Source organism: Bos indicus x Bos taurus, chromosome 2 (genome assembly GCF_003369695.1).
Source record: "Bos indicus x Bos taurus breed Angus x Brahman F1 hybrid chromosome 2, Bos_hybrid_MaternalHap_v2.0, whole genome shotgun sequence".
NCBI lineage: Eukaryota > Metazoa > Chordata > Mammalia > Artiodactyla > Bovidae > Bos > Bos indicus x Bos taurus.
In genome coordinates, this window is record NC_040077.1 from 86,131,791 (window position 1) to 86,150,656 (window position 18,866).

General features: G+C 35.6%; 1 protein-coding gene across 1 annotated transcript in view; it reads right to left on the reverse strand.

The window, feature by feature from the left end:
• Positions 1-1,059: 1,059 nt before the first annotated feature.
• BOLL (boule homolog, RNA binding protein) overlaps positions 1,060-18,866 on the reverse strand; it is a 73,807-nt gene continuing 56,000 nt past the window's right edge. The window contains exons 10-11 of the mRNA XM_027563788.1: positions 14,661-14,759; positions 1,060-1,660 (exon numbers count right to left, since the gene is read on the reverse strand). Coding sequence (XP_027419589.1) covers positions 1,637-1,660; positions 14,661-14,759 — 123 coding nt within the window. The 3' untranslated portion in view covers positions 1,060-1,636. The remainder of the gene's footprint in view (positions 1,661-14,660; positions 14,760-18,866) is intronic.

An 18,866-nucleotide genomic window follows, 5' to 3' on the forward strand; every position in this document is an offset into this window, starting at 1 on the left:
AATTCCTTATCCAATAATGCATCATTAATTTTTATTAACAATCCAGGATTTGTTTAGCATCATGTTTAACATTTTGAAAGTCAAAACATTAACTTTTTTTGTTCTCAAGGACAGTACTATTAAAAGAAGACCTCTAATACCAGTAGTTAGTACTTTTTACTTACAGAACGAAAAACTTTGAAATTTCATTGTGGGACTTAAGTCTTTTTACATTTCTAAAACCTGACAGAAATTAATGTACATGGAATTCTCATATGCTAGTATATATTTCATATGGTCATGCTGTCTTCATGAAACCATTTGACTGGCAAGCATATTAATTATGGTTTCAAAAGAAACTCCCTATTTGACTCACCAGGAGAAACTTTAAGGTCCTTGTCTTATTATTTCTGCTGCTGAGCACGGAATATATTTGTAGATGGAATAAGAAAGGAAAACAGATTTATTTGGGTAATGCCAATATTTATGGCTTTACCTTCTTGTCTAAAATTAGGAGGTCAGGGAAAGAATTACAAATGGATTGAAGGTGGTTGTCTTCATACTAAAAATAAATTTTTTTCATACTAAAAATAAAAAAAAATAAAAATAAAAGCACGATTTATTCTATAACTTTTGAATAACAGCTTTTTCTCCTCACTTATTTTCCAATTATATAATAAGAATTGGCTTTATAATTATAATTTAATGTTTTTCTTTGGAGTAGGAAATAGATTTGCTTTTTATGGAAATAATTGTCCTTTTAAGAACACATATATAATTGAAAATATTGGTAAAATGTAAGAAGAGGTCAAAAGATTAAAGCATTAAAAGAGCACCAAAATACAGAAGAATATCAATGTAATAAGATGTCAGAGGTAAGCCCTTCTTTTAATCAAAACAATTCTACTAAGTGATCCATATTATATAAAGTTTGGTACCAAATGGCTTATGTTATAGGGATACTGGAGCATTATCTCAAATGTTAGGAGAAAAAATTTAATATAGTCAAATTAATCACATGAAAAGGCAAAAATACTGATCATGTTGATGGTATTTCTAACGTTTGGAAATGTTTTTAAAAATGCATATAAATACTATTAAAATTCTGAAAACCATGGTAGAAGCAAAATTAAAGAGCAGTAGTAACAAGAAATTAGACAAAAATGACAAAATTGCCAAGCAGTAGAACTGATTCATTAAGATTAACTATATGATAAAAGGCATTAGAATTAGAAATGACTCTTATCCTAAATATTAAAATAAATACCAAAGAACATGAAACATAAACTTCTAAAAGATTGAGAGGAAAAGAAATAACACAAAGCAGAGAAAATGAAAGACACCTCACTATTCCCAATGTGGTTATTATTTATGGAATGGATAAAACACGTTGTAGAAAATGTCACTACAGTTAGATAAACACATTAAAAAATCAACATGCCACATTTACCTAAATAATTTTGTAGAACAGCTGAAAAAGCAAATTTCATCAAATTTAGACAGCTTATAGTGGAATAAATAAGTATGGTGAGGTATTAACTAACCCTAAGTTTCACAATGGGCAGCTTCTAGCCGGTTCATTGAAGCTGGATCTCGGCTACACAAGGATCACTGGATAAGAAATCAGTTGAGCTGGACTAGAGCTGCCCAAATTGTCTTAATAATGAATGCTCCACACTGTCTGTTAAGTAAAGAGAAGGAGAATATAGATCAGAAACCCTGAATGAGGAAAAAAAAAAAAAGATAAGTTAGAACAGATACGTGTAGAACATCCATGAACATTTAATAAATACTCACAGAACATGTGGTACTAATTATACAATAGTGTTTAAGTAGAGATTAGGAGGGGTCAGAACTCAGGAAAGGCCTGCTTCCTGCTCTCTGAGAGCTTACAATCTACTTCACACAATCTTTAGTCTAGCATTATATTAATAGTATAAATGTTTCATATATGAAATGAGAAAGAGGTCAACAGAGAAACAAATGAATTACATTCCTTCTATTTTGAAAATATTATTAGGTAGTTTTAAAAACATATTTTTAAAAAAGGAAGTAGAGGTTGCCAGAAGTCTATTTAGAAAGTTGTCTAAAACCTCCAAAGTACTGTTCAAGTTAGCACTGGTAGAACAGGCACTTAAGATATCTAAGTCATATAACACAGAGTAATTCTGTGTATCTGTGTTATCCTGAGAATGTTTTTGTGTTAATATCAATTTGGGCCAAAGAAACAACCTAGTTCCTACTACCATTTTTTTTTGGCACTTTGAGCAAAAGTCTTTTCTTAATTTAGGGAACCAAGCTGTCCTATGACATATTTCTACATTGTGGATAGGCTCAAGTTTCCATATTCCAATTTCTTTAGAGCAGTACTACCTGACTGAAATTTCTATGTTGATGGAAACATTCTGTATCTACACTGTCAAATATGGTAGTCACTAACCATGTGGGGCTATTTAGCACTTTAAATGTGGTTTCAGCAAGTGGTGCTCGGAAAACTGGACAGGCACATGTAAAACAGTGAGATTAGAACATTACATCACATCACATACAAAAATAAACTCAAAATGGTTTAAAGATCTAAATGTAAAATATGAAACCCTAAAACTTCTGTTAAGAGAACACAGGTGAAACACTCTTTGACATAAATCACAGCAATATTTTCTTGGATCAGTCTTCTAAAGCAAAATCAAAGAAAAAATAAACAAATAAGGTCTAATTAAAGACTTCTGCATAGCAAAGGAAACCATAAACAAAACGAAAAGACAACCTACAGGATGGGAAGAATATATGGGAAGGATATATTTGTAAACACACAGCAGATAAGGGGTTAATATCCAAAATATACAAACAGCTCATATAATTCAACATCAAAAACAATCTAATAAAAACAAGTAGAAGACTTGAACAGACATTTTTACAAAGAAGGCATACAGATGGCTAATATGTACACGAAAAGATGCTCAGCATCACTAATTATTAGAGAAATGCAAATCAAAACCACAATGAGATATCAACTAACACTTGTCAGTGAATGGTCATTATCAACAAGTCTACAAATAAATGTTGGCAAGGGTGTGCAGAAAAGGGAACCTTCCTACACTGCTGGTGGGTTGTAAACTGGTGCAGCCACTATTGAAAACAGTATGGAAGTTCCTTAGGAAACTAAGACTAGAACTACTACATGATCCAGCAATTCTACTCCTGGGTATGTATCTGGAAAAAAAAAAAGAAGATGCTAATTTGAAAAGATAAATGTACCCCAATGTTCGTAGCAGCACTATTTACAACAGCCGAAAAACAATCCAGATGCCATTCAATAGAAAACCAGATTAATACACACAATGGAATATTATTCAGCCACAAAAAAGAATGAAATATTGCCAGTTGCAGCAACATAGATTGACCTAGAGAATATTATTATGCTTAATGAGATGAGTCAAGACAGAAAAAAGACAAACACAATATAATACCTCTTATATGTGGAATCTAAAAAAAATACAAATGTATATATACAAAACAGAAACAGACCCACAGACACAGAAAACAAACTTGTGGTTACCCAAGGGGTGAGGGAAGGAATGACAAATCAGGGGTATGGAATTAACAGATATGAACTACTATATATAAAATGGATATGCAATAAGGATTTATTGTACAGCACAAGGAATTATAGCTATTATAATAAGCTATAATGGAAAATCTGCAAAAGTACTGAATCAGTATGCTGTATAACCTGAAACTAACACAATACTATAAATTAACTATACCTCAATTAAAAATAGAAATGTGGCTAGTTGCAACTGAGGAACTGAATTTTAAACTTAATTCTAATTATTTAAGATTGAAATTAGAATCTTGTGGCTAGTGGTGACCAGGTTGGGAACAGCATGATTCTAGGGGTTCAAACCTGTCTGGTTTGCTAAACTATAGACAGGCCAGGTTTTCTCTGGCCTGTTCAATAGTGTCTAATACCACTTAATATCATTCACTGCTATATTATCAGTGTCTAGAATATTGGTTAGCACATGAAAGATGCTCAACAAATATTTGGTAAATGAATGAAATATACTGTGGTAATATATAGCTATTCATACCTAAGCTACTACTCATAGCTTACTGGTAATATGTCCTGGTTCTTTCATAAAAAATAGAGAAGTGAAGTTAAACTGTTCTCTGTATATGGAATTGCTTGATTGAAGGCTCAATATGCCTAGAGAGAACAAGAGTGGTGCTAATTCATTACAGCTCAAAGAAAAAATATAAGTAGTTATATATGAATAACATGTTGATTATTATGGGAATATTGAAGGAAGACTGCAATGGCAGGAATTTGGTAAGGATACAGATAAGAGTTGATGAGAATAAAAACAGGGAAAAAACCCACCTCAGATTAAAAAAACTAAATTCAGATTTTATGCATGACTAAAGGATGGAAACTGAAGATAGAGAAGCCTTGAATAAATATACAGTAATCTGGTTAGGCAATAATAGAGCTTAGAAAAGGGATGTGGCAGTGGAAAGAGAAATGAGTATATCATTTTTAGCAAGTTAGTGAACTGAAAAAGGGATACATAACAGTATAAATAGATTGTGTGGCTTAAAACAGGTCAGAAAAATAACAAGCATTGTTTTGATTTCAGGGGATAAGTAAGATGGGCAAGCTAACACAAAAGAGGTGAGGATCCTGAAAATAAAATGTAAGAAATTATATATTCATGATTTTCAGTTTGAGGAGGTAGTGAACATTCATCCAGGTGGTGGTGTTTTAGAGTTAAAATAGGAAAAGAATCAAAGGACTAGGATCAGAGTCACTTAAAAACTACCAAAATGCAGAATAAAATTGAAAACTCCCTTAGAAGACAACTTAGAGGGCAAAGAGAATCATGCCATGATTAGTTGGTAAAGAGGAATATATTTTTTTTTTAAAGAGACACTGAAATATCAAATACAGTGGAAAGAAAGAGAGCCACATATAAGAATGAGTAAAATCTGAGCACAGGCTAGTTGACAGTACTGAATTAGAATCTAAGAGGACAAGAACTACGACAAAATCCTTGAGGTTTGGCTGCTGCTGCTGCTAAGGTGCTTCAGTCGTGTCCGACTCTGTGCATCCCCAGAGACGGCAGCCCACCAGGCTTCTCCATCCCTGGGATTCTCCAGGCAAGAACACTGGAGTGGGTTCAGCAAATCTTGACAGTATATCTTAGATAAGTGCTTTGGCTAGATCTCAGTAATGAAGGAACAGTAATCTCATGAGTGAAAAAGATACCCCTATATTCCTCCTTCATGCCTTTCCAAAACAGACACATTTAAAATATTGTTAGTGAAGTGTGGAATACAAAATCTATTGCTCATTATCCTGTGTCCTCAAAGTAGGGAAAGATGTCATCAAAAAAAGCTCAGGAAACAATTCTGTACTAAGGTTTGATAAATTGAATCTTATGTTATGAAAAGTAAGATGCCCATGTTCTGTTTTTGATGCCATGTTTTACATCTTCATGTTTATCCTTTCACTGTTTAATGTAATTATAAGTTGACTTTTACAATTTTTTGTCTTTTACTCTTAGTACTAGCTTATTTAAGTGGTTACTCCACCGTGTTTAATACATATTTGCCTTTACTGGTGGACTTTTTCTTTCCTATAGATTCTTACTTCTTGTGACCCTTTCCACTTAAAAAAGACCCTTTAACATTCCTTCAAGGTTAGGTTTGCTATTGCTGAATTCTTTTAGTTTTTGGTTGTCTGGAAAATTACGTATCTCTTAGCTCAGTTGGTAAAGACTCTGCCTGCAGTGCAGGAAACCTGGGTTTGATCCCTGGGTCAGGAAGATCCCCTGGAAAAGGAAATGGCAATCCACTCCAGTATTCTTGCCTGGAGAATCCCATAGACAGAGGAGCCTGGCAGGCTACAGTCCAAGGGGTCACAAGAGTGGACATGACTTAGCAACTAACCCCTCCTGCAATCCTGCTCCCCTTCTATTCTAAATGATAATCTTGCTTGGTTGAATGTCCTAGGTTGCAGGTTTTCCCCTTTCAGTACTTTGAATGTATTATGCCACTCCTTCTGGCCTGCAAAATTTCTGCAGAGAAATCAGCTGATAGCCTTATGGGGGTTCCCTTGAACTGAATGTTTTATTACTTCCTTTGGAATCATCTCAGTATCTTTGACTTTTGCCATTTTAATTATGATATACCTTGGTGTGGGTCTGTTTAGGTTCATTTTATTTGGGATCCTCTGTGGTTCCTGTACCTGGACATCTGTTTCCTTCTTTAGATTTGTTAAGTTTCCAGCCATAATTTCATGTACTATGTTTTCAACTCCTCTCTCTCATCTCCCTATAATGTTCCCTATAATGTGAATGTTTTCATACTTGATGTTATCCTAGAAGTCCCTTAAACTGTTCTCATTTTTAAAATTTGTTTCTTTTTGCTGTTAAGATCGAAGGATTTCCATTATTCTACCTTCTAGATCACTTAGGCATCACCTAGTCTGCTGTTAATTCCCTCTAGTTGTTTTTCATTTGTCATATTCAGTTCTGATTCTTTTTTATATTTTCTAGTTCTTTGTTAAAACTGGCACTGTGCTAATCAATTCTTTCCTCTAATGCAGTTAGCATTCTTATTACTAATGCTCAAACTCGAATTCTGAGTTTGTCTTCTTAGTGCCAGACTCCAGGGGTGGGGAAACCCAAAATGGGGACTGAACCTCACTCTCCAGGGAGTAAGTCTGTATACTTCCTCTGAGCCTGTGTAATCCCTCTCCTTTTCCATCTTCCCCTCCCAGGTGTGCAGGTCCTGACCTGATCATTTCTCTTCTCTTCCTACCTGATTTCATCTGGATCTTGGATTTTTCTTACAAACTTAGTTGTATTAATATAGCTGTCTTTCTGCCAGATGACTTACAGTTTGTTTTCAGTGAGAACTGCTCCACACGTAGATGTATCTTTGAGGTGTTTGTGGTGGGAGGTGAGCTCCACATTTTCCTACTCCACCATTTTGATCTCTCTTTGGGCTCTTTTAATCCAGAAACTCCTGTCATTAATTTCCTAGGGAATTTTCTTCTATTAATTTTTTTGCTAATTTTCTCCAAGCCATTTTCTCTTTTTCCAGAATTAATATTTGGCTTCTTGAATTATCTTCTGACTTTATTCTTTTCTCTATTGTTACTCGCCTCTGTCTTTAGAAAAATTTATTTACAACTTTTCTATAAATCTGAAATTATCAATATTTCAAAATACAAATCTAAAAAATTAAAAAGACTAAGAGGTTTAGAAAAAAAAGTATTTTCTGGGATGACTATGCATGGACCACATGTCATAAATTTTTCCTTATCTCTGAGAGGATATTATTATGCTTCTTTGATTTTTTTTTTGCTCCCTGAATTATATGTTTCTTCTGAATTCCTTTTTTCCCCCTGTTTTGGTCTCTCATTCTGAAGGCTTTCTTCTTCATTTATTTATTTTTGGCTGTGCTGGGTCTTTGTTGTTGTGTGTGGGCTTTCATAGTTGTGGCTCACCGGCTTAAGATCTGCATGTGGAATCTTTCCTGACCAGGGACTAAACTGGTATCCCCTGCATTAGCAGGCAGATTCTTATCCATTGTACTACCAGGGAAGTCCCTGAATGCTTCCTTCTAATGTGACTGCACATCCATATTTAATAAGGCAGACTAAAATCCTAATGGGAAGTTCTTTGTGAATGATGGGTTTGTCATTGAGCTTCACAGTAGGTATTTCAGAGGGCCAGTCAACTATTTCTCAGTGGTAACAAGCATGCAGTAACAAACAACTTCTAATTCTTTCCACTGTATTAACAGCTTCATATAGTGTTTATTTTTACACTGGCTAGCAGCTACTTCATTATTCCTGTTTTTTAGCTTGTAATTATTGGGAACACGGGATATATTTTTAAAAATTTAATTTCCTCTTATATAATATCCTTTATACATAATACATGTATATATTATTTATCCTTATCTTTGATGCAGTGTCATATTCAAATAGTTTTTCAGTGTGTACTTTACTGTTTCAGTTCAGTTCAGTTCAATCCCTCAATCATGTCCAACTCTTTGCGACCCCATGAATTGCAGCATGGCAGGCCTCCCTGTCTATCACCAACTGCCGGAGTCCACCCAAACCCATGTCCATTGAGTGGGTGATGCCATCCAACCATCTTATCCTCTGTTGTCCCCTTCTCCTCCTGCCCTCTATCGTTCCCAGCATCAGGGTCTTTTCAAGAGTCAGCTCTTCATATCAGGTGGCCAAATCACTGGAGTTTCAGCTTCAACATCAGTCCTTCCAATGAATACCCAGAACTGATCTCCTTTAGGATGGACTGGTTGGATCTCCTTGCAGTCCAAGGGACTCACAAGAGTCTTCTCCAGCACCACAGTTCAAAAGCATCAATTCTTTGGCGCTCAGCTTTCTTTATAGTCTAACTCACATCCATACATGACCACTGGAAAAACCATAGCCTTGACTAGATGGACCTTTGTTGACAAAATAATGTCTCTGCTTTTGAATATGCTGTCTAGGTTGGTGATAACTTTCCTTCCAAGGAGTTAAGCGTCTTTTAATTTCATGGCTGCAATCACCATCCGCAGTGATTCTGGAGCCCCAAAAAATTAAGTCTGACACTGTTTTTCCATCTATTTCCCATGAAGTGATGGGACCAGATGCCATGATCTTCGTTTTCTGAATGTTGAGCTTTAAGCCAACTTTTTCACTCTCCTCTTTCACTTTCATCAAGAGGCTCTTTAGTTCTTCACTTTCTGCCATAAGGGTGGTGTCATCTGCACATCTGAGGTTATTGATATTTCTCCTTGCAATCCTGATTTCAGCTTGTGCTTCCTCCAGCCCAGCATTTCTCAGGATAAATAAGCAGGGTGACAATATACAGCCTTGACATACTCCTTTCCCTATTTGGAACCAGTCTGTTGTTCCATGTCCAGTTCTAACTGTTGCTTCCTGACCTGTGATCTCTCCATGACAATTCTAAAAATTGGTTTCATGAGTCTTTGATTCCCTTTATTGTTCTCTGTCTCCTTTGAGGCTATCTATAGTTAGACCTATGCACAGTAAACGAAAATTTTTACCCTCCTGTATGTTTGGAGGTGCAAAGCACAGGTTTTTTTATGTTTCTGTCCTCAGAATGCAATACCCCTTTACGACTGTCCTCTTCTACCCTTAGGACCAGCTGAACACGAGGGAATTTCAATCTCTAATTGCTTTATAAAATGTGTTAATGATACTGACATGAGGAAATGGTTAGGAAGAAGATAGCAGTGGAATTTTTCTATAAAGTAGAGACAGTTGTTAATGTTTAGGTGAGTGCACATTATGGGTCTCTGAGCTAGAAACAGGCAGTGGTAGTAAGTAAAATCTCTTTCCAATTTACTTTTGAATCATTTGGTCTTATCAATGGGTAAGGTGAAAGAGGTGTTTTTCATTCAAGCCCAATCAGTGCTTTAATTAGAAGAACTTCCTCATAGCCTGGCAACTGGTTAAATATCATCCTTAATATGAAATGTTTTCATGAATAGGTAGTATACTTCAGAGTTAAATGGAAAAATGTCATAAGGAAATAGAGATACTTTATAATTCTCTACTTATACCCTTATTACCAAGGGATTTGATATTCATATTAAAAGTTTTGAATGCCCAAATAGACAAAGATTTTCTTTTTGTTCCTTTTAAATTTTATTTTTAATTGAAGGATAATTACTTTACAATACTGTGATGGTTTTTGCCATACATCAACATAAATCAATCATAGATATACATATGTTCCCCTTCCTCTTGAAACTTCCTCCCACCTCACTCCCCATCCCACCCTTCTTAAGTTGTCACAGAGCACTGGCTTTGGGTTCCCTGCATCATATAGCAAATTCCCACTGACTATGTTACCTATGGTAATGTATATGTTTCAGTGCTACTCTCTCAAAACATTCCACCCTATCCTTCCCTCACTGTGTGCACAAGTCTGTCCTTTTGTTTGTGTCTCCTTTGCTGCCCCGAAAATAGGTTCATCAGTACCATCTCTAAATTACATATATATGCATTAATATACGGTATCTGTCTTTCTCTTTCTGACTTACTTCACTCAGTATAATAGGCTCTACGTTCATCCACCTCATTAGAACTGATTCAAATGTGTTCTTTTTATAGCTGAGTAATATTCCGTTGTGTATATGTACCACAACTTTATCTATTCATCTGCTGATGGACATCTACATTGCTTCCATGTCCTAGCTATTGTAAATAGTGCTGCAAAGAACACTGGGGTACACTGTCTTTTTTGATTATGATTTCCTCAGGGTATGTGCCCAGTAGCAGGACTGCAGGGTCATATGGTAGTTTTATCCCTAGTTTTTAAAGGAATTTCCATACTGTTCTCCATAGTAGCTGTATCAGTTTGCATTCCTAGTAACAGTGCAAGAGGGTTCCCTTTTCTCCACACCCTTTCTAGTATTTACTGTCTGTTGAGTTTTTGATGATGGCCATTCTGCCTTTTTTTCTTTTATTCTTTTCTAAATTCTGCCTTTTGTTCCTTACTATAGTCTAGTTCAGCGGGATAATTTTGACATTATATGATTTTGTTTTACTGATTTAAACAATTAATTCTGTATAAAAGATGTGACTCTGTTGAATCAGGGAATGATACCCTAATTAATGGGATTCCATGGTTGCTCAGCGGAGAAGGCAATGGCACCCCACTCCAGTACTCTTGCCTGGAAAATCCCATGGACGGAGAAGCCTGGTAGGCTGCAGTCCATGGGGTTGCTAAGAGTCGGGCACAACTGAGCGACTTCACTTTCACTGTTCACTTTCATGCATTGGAGAAGGAAATGGCAACCCACTCCAGTGTTCTTGCCTGGAGAATCCCAGGGACAGAGGAGCCTAGTGGGCTGCCGTCTATGGGGTCACACAGAGTTGGACATGACTGAAGCGATTTAGCAGTAGCAGCATGGTTGCTCAGACAGTAAACAATCTGCCTGCAATGCAGGAGACCCAGGTACAATCCCTAGGTCAGGAAGACCTCATCCCCTGGAGAAGGGAATGGCTACACACTTCAGTACTCCTGCCTGGAGAATTCCAAGGACAGAGGAGCCTGGTGGCTATAGTACTTGGGGTTGCAAAAGAGTTGGACATGACTCGGTGACCAAATAACAACAATTCTAATTAGTACCATATTAACCAACTAGTTTCTATATTGATCTGCTTTAAAATATTTTATTTAATTTGATAGAGTACAGTAACCTGTGGCTTACAGTCAATGAGTAGTTTCTGACAGTCATTTATAATGGTTAGACTTGTGCTCTGAATAAGGTCTGTATTTTATTGATTAGATTTGTTGTTTTAAGACAGCTTTGACATATGAAATTTTATTTTTGTATGTATACAATTAACATCATTAAAATTATAATAATAATTAAGAGTTTTAAAAATGACTTACACTTTTAAAAACAATACATTTAAATTCTTTCAAGGAGTATTTCTGCTTTTCTATATTTTAAGTCAACAAGATTTTTGGTACACCAGGGAAAATTTACATAGGAAGAATAAAGGTTAATCTTGCAGATATCACTATTTTAATATTAGTCTACTTTAATAAATTTTAGGATAAGACTGTCTATTGATTTAACACTTGTGGATTAATATTTCTATAATACAAGTACATTATAAAAAAATGGATAATTTTCCACACAAGTTTCCAGTAAAACTTGTACAGTGAAGTATTTCTACAAAGTTGTATAGTTTTAGAAAACTATAGAATTGGACTTTCTGTTCCTGAATGGGGCACCATTTTCTATTGAGTGCCATCAAATCACCTAAAGAAGAATACTGAGTATAAGATACATAGAACATTCAACCATGAAAGATAAAACAGGATGTACAAAACTATACAAAACCCCCTGTGTTCCAGTTTTGATTCTGAAGTTTATTTAACTGAATTTTCTCTTTTTTTTCCCTTTATCTCTAACAAAAGAGAAATTGTGAGTTTTTTTCTGCCCCTCAACTCAGGCTTCCTATGATCCTGCAGCTCTAAATGAAAAATAAAACTTGCCAGGGACTTTCCTGGTGGTCTAGTGGTTAAGATTCTGTGCTTCCAATGCGGGGGTATGAGTTTGATCCTGGTCAGGGAACTAAGATCCTATGTGTGGCACAGCGAAAGAATAAAAGTAAATAAGTAAATAAAAATAAAACATGCCAAACCTCATTGATTCTGAGATAAACATCTTTTCATATTTCAAAAACCCTGCATCAGGATACAGGGCTTTCTTCTTTCATAGTGATATATAAAATGATAATCCATGATATCTCAGATTTGAGGACATCTAATTACAATTGTGTGAGATGTGGGCTTTGGAGTAAGCTAGTTAACTATAACAGTTCGTAGCTCTTCAATTCTTACCAAGTCCTGAAATCTTAACTTTGCAGTACCAAAATCTTCCCTAGGCTGTATCCCATGTGATAACCAGAATTACTATAAGCCTTAACAAGATGGATTAAGTAAAAATAGAAACAAGTCAGTGATTTTGTTCCCCTTTAGCCTGTGATATAGTAGAGCAAAGATCTATGTCAAAATAGAAAGGGTAAAGTTCCTCTTAGCAGCTCTCTAGTCATGCAACAGGCAGGTTTCTGAATCCAGTTTTATGCTTATATGTAGAAAGTAAGGTATTTATTTATACCTCTGTTCTGATTTATATTCAACATTTATATAATTTTATATAATAAAGAATAAGATAACATTTTCTCTGCACAGTTTCTGCATTTCTTAGTCACACATTTAAGAAAATATAGAAAAGGATACACTCTTCAACTAGAAGAATAAAACTTTAAATCAAGAATATTTAACATTTATATTCTTTAGAAATTTCTTCTTTCTGAATACCATTCTATCCTCTATTGGAATTATTCAACAAGTACAACTTCAATCATTTGTATGTGTATATATATACACCCCCCCCCACATACATATATAATGTGTATGTATGTAATATATAATCTGCAACTGATTATCTAGTATGGCATAGCTATTTTAAGAGAGGTATATCTGGAGAAAGCATCAACACTGTAAGTTTGTTTTAGATAATTTTGATCCTATGATGAACTTCCTATAAATAACATTTACCAACACTTTAGGCTTTGGCATTAGGTCAAAATTATGGTTTTAATTCATGTTTGCAGTGCAGTAGCAATAGCAATCGGAGAAGGCAATGGCACCCCATTCCAGTATTCTTGCCAGGAAAATCCCATGGATGGAGGAGCCTGGAAGGCTGCAGTCCACGGGGTCACTGAGGGTCGGACACGACTGAGTGACTTCACTTTCACTTTTTACTTTCATGCACTGGAGAAGGAAATGGCAACCCACTCCAGTGTTCTTGCCTGGAGAATCCCAGGGACGGGGGAGCCTGGTGGGCTGCCGTCTATGGGGTCGCACAGAGTCGGACATGACTGAAGTGACTTAGCAGCAACAGTAATGAAGAAATGCAGTAAAGGCGAGAGGGGATATGAAAGACTCCTTAAAGTAGACTGAGTTCCAACATATGGGATGGGTCAGAAGCAAAAATATGAGTGTGAAATAGTTAACCTCCATCATTTTATTGTAAAGAATATACTGCAAGCAAGAGTCATATTTCCATCATAACAGTTCAACAGTTCATCTCTTCTTTACTAGAGATATAGTCACATTTCCCGAAAGTGAAGATGCAAGAGTTTCACTAAGAACCTAGGTCACATGGGAAGAAGCAGGATAAGGCAGTTGAAATATACTAAATATATAATGGGATCTAACTACATTACCACTCTTGGCCTGGATCTAATTTAAGATGCATGAGCACAATTCCCAAACTGGAAGAGTAGATCATTAAAACTATTTTCATTTCCCCGTAAATGTTACATGTCACTAACGTAATAAAACGCTGAATATATGGAATATCTAGGTGAATTACAGACAGTAGATTTGAAGTTAACAGGGACTGGGGAGAGAGAACACAAAGTTATTGCTTAATGGGTACAGAGTTTCTATTTGGGGTAATGACAAAGTTTGGAACTAGATATTGGTGACAATGGTTGCATAGCAATGTGGATATAATTAATACCACTTAATTGTATATTTAAAAATGGAAGATCTTAAGTCATATATATTTTACTCTACAGTAAATGAAAACTTTTGACCATGTGTGGTTTATAACTTCTTCAAAACTAACAGAAGTGAAGCGAAGTGAAAGTTGCTCAGTTATGTCCAACTCTTTGTGACCCCCATGGACTGTAGCCTGCCAGGCTCTTTTGTTCATGGAATTCTCTAGGCAAGAATACTAGAGTGGGTAGCTAGTTCCTTCTCTAGGGGATCTTCCCAACCCAGGGATTAAACTCAGACCTGTATTGCAGGTGGATTCTTTATCATCTGAGCCATCAGGGAAGCCCTTTTCATCATCCTAAATAGAAACTCTGTACTGATTAAGCATTAACTTTCTATTCTTCTCTATCCCCAAAACTAATAGAAATTATAGCCAATTTAGAACTGTATTTCCTTCATATGAAAGAATTCATTAATCCTGTACTTCAGATCACAAATGAGATATAAATATCTAAAGCTGTTTCTTTCCAGAAGAGAATTTGGAAACTGTGAAATATGACTTAAGAACAACAACAAAAAAAATCAAAACAAGCTTCTTACTTTAATTGGTTCAGGTTGCATCACTGGTGCAGGCATAGCAATGGCACTTGAAGCATAAACCTGGTGATATGTTGCTTGAACTCCATGATCAGAATAAGGCTAAAAGTAAAAAAAATTTTAAAATATTGCTTTTCATTAATTAAAAATATTTATTCAGTATTACAATTTTCTAGGCATTTTGCTACATAATGGAGAAACACAGATGAGAAACACATTCTCTATCTTTAATTGTAGACTAGTCTGAGACAGACTAGTCAAAATGTATGACATTTTGCATAGAGATGTATGGGGGAAAACAAAGTCCTATGACACATGAATAGGGATGCATGGGGAAAAGAAAACAATTAACATAGCTTTAGAAAGTTGGGGAGGTGGTCAGGGGACATTTTCTAGTGGAGTTTATGCTAGAATTTGAAAAATTAGGGAATGAGGTAGGAGTAGTATATGAAAAGGTAGAGGCAACTAAGAATACCTATCTGTGTATGTTGTTTGGTATGGCTGGAAGGAAGAATATACACTGACTGATAGCTGAAAGGTGAGGCAATAGAGTAATAGACAGGAAAGAGATCATGTAAAAGCAGATTAATGGCTTGTCCAACCGATGGTGGCACCATTCACTGATATATGGAATAAAAGAAAAGCAAGTTTCATGTTGATGTAATTGTGTGGCGGTTAGAAAGAAGTTAAGTTTGTAACACATAAAATCTGAGGTATTTGTAGGACTTCTATTACAGGTATATAGTCAATCAAAAGCTGATGGCTCTAAAGAAGCACTAACAAAAATGTGAACTAAATGTTAATTAAATGTTAATGTTAATTAAAATTGTTAATTAAATTTAAGTTAATTAAAATGTTAATTAAATGTTAATTAATGTTAATTAAAATTGTTAATTAAATGTTAATTAAAATTAAGATAGTATAAACTTCCAGTTATAGCTAAGTAAGTACTAGGGCTGTAATGTACAACACAATAAATATAATTAACATTGCTGGATGTTATACAGGAAAGTTGTCAAGAGAGTAAATCCTAAGACTTCTCATCACATACAAATTTTTTCCTATTTCTTTAATTTTGTATGTGATGATGGATATTCACAAAGCTTGTTGTGATAATCATTTAATGATATGTATGAATCAAATCATTATGCTGTACATCTTAAGCTTACACACTGCTGTATGCCAATTGTATCTCAATAAAACTGAAAGAAAAGTTTCCAGTAGCCATGTTAGAAAAGTAAAAAAAAAAAAAAAAAGTAAAACTAATTTCCAGTAATAGATTTTATTTGAACATATGAAAATATATCAGTGTACTCAACATAAAGTTAGTGATAAATTTTACACTCATTTTTCACACTATGTCATTAAAACTTGGTGTGTATTTTGCACTTAAAACACACCTCAATTCTGACTAGCCACATTTCAATAGCTGCATGTGGTAATGGCTATTGTTGTACTGAACAGTGCAGGTCTAAAATTCAGAAGTGAGGATGGGGCCAGAGACATGAGTATGGATGATAACATCAGAGTGAGTATGTAGGGTGAAAGAATGAAGAATCAAAAAAGAAATCATGGGGAGAAAAAGATCAGCTTACACAGGAAAATAAGAGGAGGTAAAAGGATTGCCAGAAGAGAGCAGGATCATGGAAGCCAAAGGTATGAAGAATTTCAAGGAGTATATCCAATGTCTCTGAGAGGTCAAGTAAGACTGAAAAGAAAAGGAAAATATTTGGCAATTAGGGAGTCACTAAGGACCTTTATCCAAGGTAGCTTCAGCAGAAAGGTAATGAAGCAGACTTTAGCAGGTAAGGGGAGAACAGGTAGTGAGGCAGTGGAAATGTTAAATGTAGACTACTTTTTTCAAGGGCTCCCCAGGTGGCTCAGTGGTAAAGAGTCTGCCTGTCAATGCAGACAACACAGAAGACCTGGGTTCAATCCCTGGGTCAGGATGATCCCTTGGAGGAGGAAATAGAAACCCACTCCAGTATTCTTGCCTAGAAAATTCCATGGACAGAGGAGCCTGGCAGGCTACAGTTCACAGGGTTGCAAAGAGTTGGACACAACTGAGCACACATTTTTCAAGCTTGGCTTTGAAAGGCAGAAGAGGATAAGGGCATTGGTGGGGGCGCGTCACAGGATAGTAACTGTCTCCTACCAGGTGTTGGGTACTACAGAAAGAACCTTGTATACAACAATTCTCATCTTTGCATGAATCCTGCAAAATAGATTTTCCTAATGTCTTTATTAATGTAGATATTACGAAAACAACACTGTGAAACAACACTGTGAAGAGTTAATTACTCAAAGTAACATACTAGTAAATACTAGGTAAAGCTCTGGACCAATGGAGAGAAAATGTCTTAAAATACATGAGAAAAGAAGAAATGAGGTGGAATGAGGAATGAGGTCCCTGAGGAAAAGGGAAGTTAAGAGTATCAAGAGTAAAGAGTAGGAATAACCTTGAACAAGACAGGTTACTAAACAAATATAAGAAGCTAAGGATGAGTTACAAGTCAGCTAAGTTTGTATGTTGGGGACTGGAAGCTGAGTTGGTTTCCACAAAATGGTTTCTACTTATTCTGTGAAGTAGAAGGCACTATATTCTAAGAGTGAAGGGGGAAATAGTCATTGAAATAAGTGAGAAATAATTTTAATTTATTTTTATATTTTAGGAGAGCTAACTATCAAACTCATAAGAACAAGTCCTGTGTTTTTTAATTTTAGAGGAAAAAAACTTAAAATATAAACAAACCCCATTCAATTAATTTATATATTAGACATGTAGCTTTTGCCAGAAACAATATTAAAATTAAAATATGCTTAAAACATTCTGTACTGAAATATCGTAAAAATTAATGGCACAAGTTATGTTAACATGTAATATTTCCAGAAAAATCTTACTTGATTTCACTAAACAGTGAAACATAACTTGGTAAGTTATCTGATGTTGACATTAAGACTATGGTTCACCTCCAATTAAAATAAATAAATTTAAATTAGAAAAAAAATTTTTTAATAAATAAAAAATAAAAAATGTGGTAAAAAAAAAAAAGACTATGGTTCAGTGCCAAAAATAGATAAGTTAAAAACATAATATAAAAGCATTCTTAACTCACAGCCACCCTCCTTGAAAATCAGAAAAAAACAAAAAGAATAAAAGAATTTAAAGTGTCATCATCAAGTAAACATGGATGTGCTCATGAATCCCAAATGACAAGGTGGTTTAGTTCAGTCGCTCAGTTGTGTCCGACTCTTTGCAACCCCATGAATCGCAGCATGCCAGGCCTCCTTGTCTATCACCAACTGCCGGAGGCTACCCAAACCCATGTCCATTGAGTCGGTGATGCCATCCAACCATCTCATCCTCTGTCGTTCCCTTCTCCTGCCCTCAATCTTTCCCAGCATCTGGGTCTTTTCAAATGAGTCAGCTCTTATCATCAGGTGGCCAAAGGACTGGAGTTTCAGCTTCAACATCAGTCCTTCCAATGAATACCCAGAACTGATCTCCTTTAGGATGGACTGGTTGGATCTCCTTGCAGTCCAAGGGATTCTCAGCAGTCTTCTCCAACATCACGGTTCAAAAGCATCATTCTTCGGTGCTCAGCTTTCTTTATAGTCCATCTCTCACATCCACACATGACTACTGGAAAAACCATAGCCTTGACTAGATGGACCTTTGTTGACTAAGTAATGTCTCTGCTTTTGAATATGCTATCTAGGTTGGTCATAACTTTCCTTCCAAGGAGTAAGTGTCTTTTAATTTCATGGCTGCAGTCACCATCTGCAGTAATTTTGGAGCCCCCCAAAATTAAGTCAGCCACTGTTTTTCCATCTATTTCCCATGAAGTGATGGGACCAGATGCCATGATCTTCGTTTTCTGAATGTTGAGATTTAAGCCAACTTTTTCACTCTCCTCTTTCACTTTCATCAAGAGGCTCTTTAGTTCTTCTTCCCTTTCTGCCATAAGGGTGGTGTCATCTCCATATCTGAGGTTATTGATATTTCTCCTGGCAATCTTGATTCCAGCTTGTGCTTCCTCCAGCACACTGTTTCTCATGATGTACTCTGAATATGTTAAATAAGCAGGGTGACAATATACAACCTTGATATACTCTTTTTCCTATTTGGAACCAGTTTGTTGTTCCATGTCCAGTTCTAACTTGCTTCCTGACCTGCATACAGATTTCTCAAGAGGCAGGTCAGGTGGT